This window comes from Danio rerio, chromosome 5, assembly GCF_049306965.1.
Source record: "Danio rerio strain Tuebingen ecotype United States chromosome 5, GRCz12tu, whole genome shotgun sequence".
Taxonomy (NCBI): Eukaryota; Metazoa; Chordata; class Actinopteri; order Cypriniformes; family Danionidae; genus Danio; species Danio rerio.
Genome location: NC_133180.1, coordinates 64,845,633 through 64,855,000, shown reverse-complemented (window position 1 = coordinate 64,855,000; position 9,368 = coordinate 64,845,633). Strand labels below are relative to the sequence as shown.

The 9,368-nt window shown below is 36.3% G+C and overlaps 1 protein-coding gene and 1 long non-coding RNA gene across 2 annotated transcripts in view; both read left to right on the top strand.

Moving 5' to 3' along the window:
* Positions 1-740, top strand: part of mis12 (MIS12 kinetochore complex component) — a 4,499-nt gene extending 3,759 nt beyond the window's left edge. Inside the window, exon 2 of the mRNA NM_200378.1 lies at positions 1-740. This exon is cut by the window's left edge and continues 469 nt beyond it. Within this exon, the coding sequence (NP_956672.1) occupies positions 1-163 (163 nt within the window). The 3' untranslated portion in view covers positions 164-740.
* A 393-nt stretch (positions 741-1,133) lies between these two features.
* On the top strand, positions 1,134-2,646 carry LOC141385633 (uncharacterized). Its single transcript, XR_012406406.1, has 2 exons — positions 1,134-1,346; positions 1,508-2,646. It is a non-coding gene; the product is annotated as an uncharacterized lncRNA (long non-coding RNA).
* The last annotated feature ends 6,722 nt before the right edge of the window (positions 2,647-9,368 follow it).

Sequence of the window (9,368 nt, the reverse complement as noted above, 5' to 3'; positions counted from 1 at the left end):
GGATGAAGTGCTGAGATGGATCGAGGAGCTGCGTGTTTCGTGGAGGCGAGAGGGAATGGGAAACGTCCAAGATAGCGTCCGACATATGATAGAGACTGTTGGTCAACTGCAGGACGTGGTAGGGAAGATCAACAAGCAGAATAGTGCACTGGATGAAGTCTGATGGTTGACTTCAAGACAAATGTGTAATAACAAGGTCAATCCACCAGGGGGAGACGTCGGCGCACTGTTTATTTTTTGACAAAATTGCATTAACATACAAGTGGTGCCATCAGTCCAGCTTCAAAGCGATACATTTGTAATCAGCCGATTCTTCCTCCTAAATTTGAAATGCAGTCGATCTCCGCTTGCTCAAAGTCGTTGGGTTTTCTCATTTGCGATTCAGTGCCTTTGATGTTGAGATCTGCATTAGATTAGGCCAAATGTCCCACAGGCCCACACTGATGTGTCCAGCAGTCTGCTCGGCTTTTCTTTTTACAGCAAGTTTTATGTCAGCTGAGGAGATCTTTTAAGGTCTTTGCCTTGATGTTCGGCGGAGAAGGGATTTAAATTCATATTAGGACGTCATTGGAGACGTCAGAGGAAGACCTGAAGTTTTTTTAAGATGCTCTGAATCTAAAGTAAAGCACATGGGTTGAGTTGCTCTATCAATTCTAAATGTAAACATTAGAAAACAATGTAGTAGAGTACTTGTTTTGATCACTGTAAATAACAATAAAGTACATTTTGTGATTCTGTAATGATGCTTTTTTGTTATGCCGATTGTTGTATTGAAATGTCATTCAGCTTTGTATTAATAGCATTTTTTGTTTTATATTTATGCTGCAAAAGGTTCATCTGTGTTTTTTTGTTCTTGTTTTCTTGTGAACAAATATATACACACACGCACACACACACACAGTTGAAGTCAGAATTATTAGCCCCTGTTTATTTTTTTCCCCAATTTCTGTTTAACAGAAAGACTTTCTCAACACATTTCTAAACATAATAGTTTTACTAACTCATCTCTAATAACTGATTTATTTTATCTTTGCCATGATGAAAGTAATATAATAATTATATAATAAATATATATTTATAAATATATAAATATAATAATATTTTACTAGATATTTTTCAAGACACTTCTATACAGCTTAAAGTGACTTTTAAAGGCTTAACTAGGTTAATTGGGTTAACTGGGCAGGTTAGGGTAATTAGGCAAGTTATTATACAATGATGGTTTGTTCTGTAGACTATCAAAAAAATATAGCTAAAAGGGGCTAATAATTTTGACCTTAAAATGGTGTTTTAAAAAAATGTAAAACTGCTTTTATTCTAGCCGAAATAAAGGCAAGGCAAGGCAAGTTTATTTATATAGCACATTTCATACACAGCGGCAATTCAAAGTGCTTTACATAAACAAGATTAAAAGAAACAAGTAAAACATAAATAAATAAATAAAAACAAATAATAAAACTGATTAAAAAACATAAAAACAGGTAAAATGTGATATAAAAGAATGAAGACTTTCTCCAGAAGAAAAAATATTATCAAACATGCTGTGAAAATTTCCTTGCTCTGTTAAACATAGTCTGGGAAATTTTTTAAAAAGTAAAAACATTTTAAAGGGGCTAATAATTCTGAATTCAGCTGCATTTGTGTACATATGTTCTTAAAGGTATAGTTCACCCCAGAATTAAATATCTGTCATTTACTCGCCTTTCAATTGTTGAAAACCTATTTGAGTTTCTTTTTTAAAACAAAATATATTTTTTTAATATTCAAGTCCCATTGACTTCCATAGTAATTAGTTTCCTACTACGGAAGTTAATGGCACACAGCAACTAATTATTCAAATTAAAATTTTTTTGTGTTCAACAAAAGAAAGAAACTGAAATGTTTCTAAAATGACAAAAGGGAGAGTAAATGATAATGTAATTTGTATTTTTGGCTGAACTATCACTTAAAATGTTTATAAATGATTTGTAATTTTTGTGATTTTTATTTTAAGGTTTTGTTTTTTATGGGAAATCCAACTGTCAAACAACTATTTAAAATGTTATTTGTTTTCAGTTGTTTTATTTCAAGTAGTTTAGTTTCATTTAATCATTCTTCATTTCTGTTGTTTGATGGTTTACAATAGATTTGTAAGTGCGTTTTGTTTTGTTGTTAATTCTCTTTAAATGAGCTGTACATAAGCATTTTCATGCTATAGAATTACAGATTCATCTTGCTATCATTTTATGCTTTTTATCTTGTTTATTTGGTACTTAAAGGTTTAGTTCACTCCTAAAAAAGAAAATTCTGTTTTTAATTACTCCCCCTCATGTTTTTCCTGTCCACTGGGACCTCCGTTTAACTTAGGAACACATATTAAGATACTTTTGCCCATAATAAATGCACATCCTGGAAGATATTGGTGGACAAAGTTGTTTTTACAGTTTCTTGCTGCACAAAAGTGATTTTGAAACTTTGTATGATTACAGTTTAACCACTAAAGTTGATTGTCTGATTCTATGGAGGGCAAGAGAGCTCTCAGATTTAATCTAAAATATTTTGCAATTAACAAAGTGACACTGAGGAAGGCATTGTGCCGAAACGTCTGTGTCTTTTAATCACCCATAGAATGTAAGAGAAAGAAAAAATAAAAACAGTATGAAGCAATTACTTGAGTGTGAATCATTACCTTATTTATAAGCACGCAGGGCGAACTTTGGCAACTCTACGCACAAATTTAACAAATCTCAGGAGATTAAAATGACATGAGAATGAATAAATATTTTTGGGTGAACTAAAGAAAAGAGTGTAGCACAAATCTTAACTTAAAGGGGTGGCCCACCACGATATCATATTTTAAACCTAAGTTGATGTTTATGTTGATGTATAAACATAAAGAACATCTCTGAATGTAATACGCTCAAAGATCCATGTAAAGGGAGACATTGGGTTTTACAGAGTTCGCTAAGCAAAGCCTATAATGAACAAAGTTTACAGACTACAAAAATTACATTCGGGTTAATGAGATCATAAGGGCTTCCGCGCGCACACCTTGCGCATCCAGAGGCGTTGGAATGTTATTGCACAGAAAGCTAAAATGCCATCCAAACGCTGCTATTTCAACAGAGCTTCTATATTGTTTCTGTATTTGGGTTTTCAAAGGACACGACACCAAGTGCTTACAATTTAATTTTAATTATGTTCCAGAAAATTATAAAAATATACAGCTAGTATTTGACAGGGCAGCTTTCAGAATCTCTCCCAGTTCATTGCTGGATTCAGCTAAAAACTCCAACCGACCAAGCTGTGGATTGTGAACCACAATCTGTAATGCCGAGTTCAGACTGCATGATTTTCAAACTAGTCGTGTCACAGATGTTTTCACACTGCATGACTTTCTGGGCTAGCGTTTCGTCGCTGCTTTGTTTACACTGCAAAATGGTTTGGCGACATGGACATTCACATTGCATGACTTTATTATAGGGAGAATCGCCGACAACTTCGTCCAAACTACGTCTCACAGCCAAAAACATGTAGTATATCTTTTGTTATTAACTACATAATGAGAAAGAAGCCTTTAATGGGGTAGAACATGTACATGTTTGCTCACCTGGGTTTAAAGGGAATAAGCCATTTCTCCTCAACGTTGATAATAAATCAATTTCTTACTGTATGAAACGTCAAACAGACACAGCTGCTCCTGAGTCCTGTCAAACCTCCACTAGTTTTTCCTCCATTTCGTGGGTCCAAATAAACCGAAAAAGAGCGCTTTTAACTTCTCCCCCAGCCTCCCGCTGGCCTGCAGCAGGTATACACACACGCACACACAAGTGAAAGCTGCTCTCTCATTGGCTGTAGGCGATCGCTGATGTTATTTTTAGTCAAAACTCAATTCACACGGCATGATTTGAATCGCCGACAGCTCCAGATATTTAGCATGCCAAATATCTCACAGGCATCGGCGACTCATCGGCGATTCTCTCAGATCGCGTCTTTGATCGTTCATACTGTCACAGTGTGTGATTGTCACTCACGTGCACGAGCAGCGATTTGCCTGTGATTTCAGGCACTTGTCGGCGATTTCTCAAAACCTGTCGGCGAGCCAAAGTCAGGGCTAAAATCACACAGTCTGAACTAGGCATAAGTGTTTTTATTTGTTGAGATTGATCAATTACATGCACAGTTTCTAGCTTTAACGGTATGTTGTAGCAAGGACGTAAACAAAGAGAAATGCTGTTTGGCACTGTTAAGAATTAGCTACAAATTCATATTTATTCGTCAAACAGCTGTAAACACCCACAATCTTCACCAGCACTGCAGTGTCTCTAAAATAAATAACTCGCAAAAGATATGTGAACATTTCATATTACTTACACATGCTTATTTTGAATAATATAAAAGACACTTGTCAGATTTTACTTTAGAAAGCAGGCGTGAGGTTCAGCTGCGTGCTCTTCATTTTCTGACATATTCAAGCACAAACTGATGTGGCTAACAGCTTCCCTGACTGACAGTTTACATGGCGCAAAATAGCGCATGCTTGAAGGTGCTTAATGCTTCTTGGTGACGTGAAGCCGATCCGCAAATCAGAGCACATATTAGCTGATGGAAATATGACAGTCATTTTGATGTTAGCTGACCCACATAGCAAAATTTCTCTGGCCCAGCTCTGGCCCACACAATCAGGTTTTGCTTGGCCCACATGCCGCAGTGAATTACGGTACATGACTGGACCAAATCTGGCTTCCAGACAAGGGCCAAACACAGACCAAATCTGGGCCAAGTCTCAGCCAAGTTAATAACTCATAAATGGGCCTGAACTGGGCCAGATAGGTTGGTGTGTCACGATTGCAATGAAATTTATAAACCCATGGAGTGATGCGCTTTAGGCACACTATGGGCACGCTTTTTCTCAAAGTGACCTGATTGGTAGAATTTTTTTTCTTTACTCAAAAATGATTTTAGTGTATTTTAAATGTGGGTCAAGACTGGCCAAACTCACATGGCCCACTTATCAAATTTTTAAATCTGGGCCAAATACTACGTTTTACATCTGGCCCAAATCTTGTGTGCCGCCTTAAAAACGGTGCCACCTCTGCCAAACCCGGGCCATGTTTGGCCCACATGCTGTATGCCAGTGCCGGATGAATGCCTGCTGTGCCAGCTTTTTGCCAAATCTGGGCCAGAATTCTTTGCTACTAGTGGAGTAGCTAAATGTAATCAAATGAAAAATTAATGTGATTTTTTTTTACAAATGAAGCATGAGCACACATTGCTTTGCATGTTATAAACTCAACCAAGCCTTAAAAATACACTATGGACCACCTCTTTAAGTTCATCGTCAGTACATCATTGAAAAATAATTTTCTCTCAAAGTGCATCTTAAACTTTGCTGAAATTATCAGGATATTGTATCATGTTCAGTCTCTTGTATGTTGTGTACAAAAATACCCCACTTGCTAATAACAAGGGTTCCTGAACATTTACAGGTAAACAGTTTTTTTGAATTGTTTAAAATAAAATGCTGGAAAAAAAATATATGTATGTTTGTAAAATAAATGTAACCTTACATTTATTTATTTTGCAGTGTTCACCTTATGAGGATTAACCACTTCAACATCAACATTGTGTCATTACACCCAATGTAAGATGGACACCGCATAGTAAAATGGCATTCTCATGAAAAAAAAGCATATTTGCTGGAGGGCATCACCTAAACAAGGCTGAAAAACAGACATGGTGAAGGATTGAGTTAAGGAGGGAGGCCCCGCAACCTGCCCGACTCCCTGTCTGCCTCTTTCATCACTCATTAAAGACGTATCCTGAGCAGCTGGGGCCTTCCACAAAAAGTCATGCTGGATGGAGGCGTCATAGATGGGACAGCCTGCCCTCAATCCCCCCTGCCAAGTCAGATTAGCAGGGTCTACCAATAAAGAGCCCTTATCTCCACACACCCACACTCCATCAGAAAGCCCTGCTTCGGCCTGGAGATACCAAGGTGATGAGTTATGAGAGAACAGCAGAGTGGAACCCAGCTAAATTTAATAAGGTTACAACAGAGGTAGAAACAGCATGCTGATTAAGTTGACTGCATTTGCACGCAACGAAACCAATGAATGGTATCCTGTGATGTCACGAGATTATGAAAATTTGTATTACTGTGACCTATGTCGTTATTTAAAACGCCAGCCTGATCTCATGAGAAAATGTAAGTATTTTACGTTTTGCTAGTTTAGTGGCGAATTCGTAAAAAATCGTATGAGTTCAGTTGTATGAAATTGTAAGATTTTAAAAAGAAGGCGTGGCACCCGACCCCACCCTTAAACCCAACCGTCATTGGGTGATGAGCAAATCATACTAAATTGTACAAATTAGATTGTACGAATTGATACAAATTAGACACTAAATCAAAAAGTTGAGAATCTCAGCTTGCATCATAAAGGCTGCATCTGAGATTGTATCGCTCAGAGATGCAATGTCAGACACAATGCACTAAATGGAGCTAGTGACCACACTTTGAGGGGTAGGTTTAGGGGTGGGGTTAGGTGAGCACATTAAAAAGCATTAGATGCAGCTCAGATTGCACCTGCACCAAGTCTGCAGCCAGACCCCTCTCGAAAAATGTGAGTAACTGATGACATAATCTTAATATTGAGGTTCTATCTCTTTAAACTTTAGACGTTAGTTATTTTTTATGATTATATATATTGTCAAAAACATTGTCAAAACATTCAACTGTAATCAAATGATTATCTCTCATCAGGTGTGTGTTTACTATTGCCGTTAGAGTTGGTGGTGCAACACGCAAGTTTTTTCTTTTTGTTTTTTTGGTGCAAAAAAAGTGGCCATCTTTTTTGTCTCAGGACCATTGCTTCATTGAGGATGAGTGAGCTCTAAGAATTCATCTAAAATATCTTCATTTAAAGATGAAGTCTTGAACAACATGAGGGTGAGAAATTCATAGCATAATTTTCATTTTTGGGTGAACAATTCCATTAAATGCGACAATGCTACACTAAAAATATATTCGCACTACCTGACAAGAGTCTTGTCTTCGATCCTAGTGTAAGAAATACTGATAATAACTTAATTTAGTGATAATTTGGAAAAGTGGCAGAAGGTAGATTTTTCAGATGAATCAACTCTTAAACTGCGTCCGAATCATCACAAATCCTGCAGAAGACCTATTGAAAACTGCATGAACTCAAGATTCTAACAGATATCAGGCAAGTTGGTAAAGGAAAAATCATGGTTGGGGTTACATTCAGTATGGGGCTGTTTAAACGATCTGCAAATTGGATGGCAACATCAACAGCCTGAGGTATTAAGGCATTTGTGCTGCCCATTACATTACAAACCACTGGAGAGGGCAAATTCTTCAGCAGGACAGCGCTCCTTATACTTCAGCCTCCACATCAAAGATCCTGAAAGCAAAGAAGGTCAAGGTGCTCCAGGATTGGCCAACCCAGTCACCAGACATTATTGAGCATATCTATGGTAAGATGAAGAAGTAGGCATTGAAGATAAATGGTTAGAATCTTAATGAACTCTGGGAGTCATGCAGGAATGCTTTCTTTGCCATTCCAGATGACTTTATTATTATTAATAATAATACATTTTATTTATAGTGCACTTTTCTCAGACCCAAAGCCCTACAAGGCAAACAAAGCAGAACAAAAAGAACAGTAAAAAAGAACACAATAAAATATGAACAATTAAATACAATTGGATGATAAAATTAATAAAAATAATCAATCTAAGTTAAAAGCAACGGTAAAAAGGTGAGTCTTTGCAGAGATGTGTGGATGCAGTCATCCAAGCTCATGGAGTCACACAATATTAATTCTTTTTCCACTGCTCCATGACTCTATATTCTATACTGTCCATTATTCATTTATTATTTATTATGTCCAAAAAAATTAAAATCAAGACATGATCATTTTATTTTGGTAAAATAAGCATAATCTAGAGGCCTTTGCCTTTCAAACAAGTCACTTTTTATAATAAATGATCTACTTGAAATCAAGTTATTACCTGTTGTTCCTAAAACTTAGATAGGAGACAAAACTTTTGTCAGAATGTGAATTAGCCACAATGCTATTTTAATTTAGCATACCCATCAAAATTCCATTCATTAGTTTTGCAGACTAACATGACATTAAAAACCAATCACCATTCAGTTTTAAACATTACAAGTCTAGTAAAATATACTGTTAACAATTTCCTGTAGAATCTAAAATAACTTACAGTAAATAATTTACAGCAAAATACATAAATACATTTACAGTCCATTTGTCCACTTGTATATGAATTTACAGTATTGTATCTTTACTGTAAAATATAGTCAATTTCACAATGCAAGTTTAATACAGTAACAGTTTACATCACAGTTAAATACTGTGTAATTTACAAAAACAGTGTAGTTTAAAATTCAGCAGTGATTAGCATAGCCTCAGATATAAAAGAATCAAACCTTTGAGGTCATTTCATTTTTAGACTTAACTCTTCTAACAACAGCAGAAAGTACTGCAGTGAACAATAAATAAAATATGCTCTACTGCCTTGAGAATCCCCCATTACCCCCGACCACGTCTCCGAAAGACCGTCTCTACCAGAGGCAAACATGCTTGAGTGTATGAAGTTCAAAGCTATTTTTTTATCCTCTTGTGGTACAAACGGGGAAAGCGAGAAAACACTGAATTCGTTTCTTTTCTCCCAACTTGGTGAACACCAAAACTTATCTTCCCTCTTTCTTTATACATATACGTCCACCAGATCATTACTGCAATGACATGTTATAGACTATTAAGATATATTAGAGATATATTGTATAATAAATTGAAAGCATGTGATATTTTTAGGTAAAATCAGACTGTGAGAGACGTCAATATGGCCAAGCGGCTCATGCAGGCAATCGATAGACTCTTGAAAGCCTTGCTTGCAACAGCAAATCTACTCCTTACACAGTCAAGAATCAATTCTGCATACAGATTATCCATTTTTAAGCCAAACCAGGATTTTCTTTAAAAGAAAAGAGCCATTACATAAATCTATACATACTGACACAACAAAGACAGAGACATTTATTTTATAGCATTTATAATTCATGCACTAAAGGGCTTCCCGAGAAGCCTGTTTTTGATATATAGTGGTTGTGGTCGTGATCTTGTTGTTGTGGAAATGCTCCTTTAGCATTCAGCTCTCGTGTTTTTGTTCACATCTTTTTAAACAAAAAGAGCACAGCCTGCTTCTGTCCCTATTGCATTGCATCACTCTGTTGGTAAATTAATTTTTTTTGCTTTGGGGATGTTTGAACCATCTGAGGCAGAATCTCAAAGTTGCGTGAAACGAAAACTTATGCCAATATCGATTGAAACTTGGTGAATGCA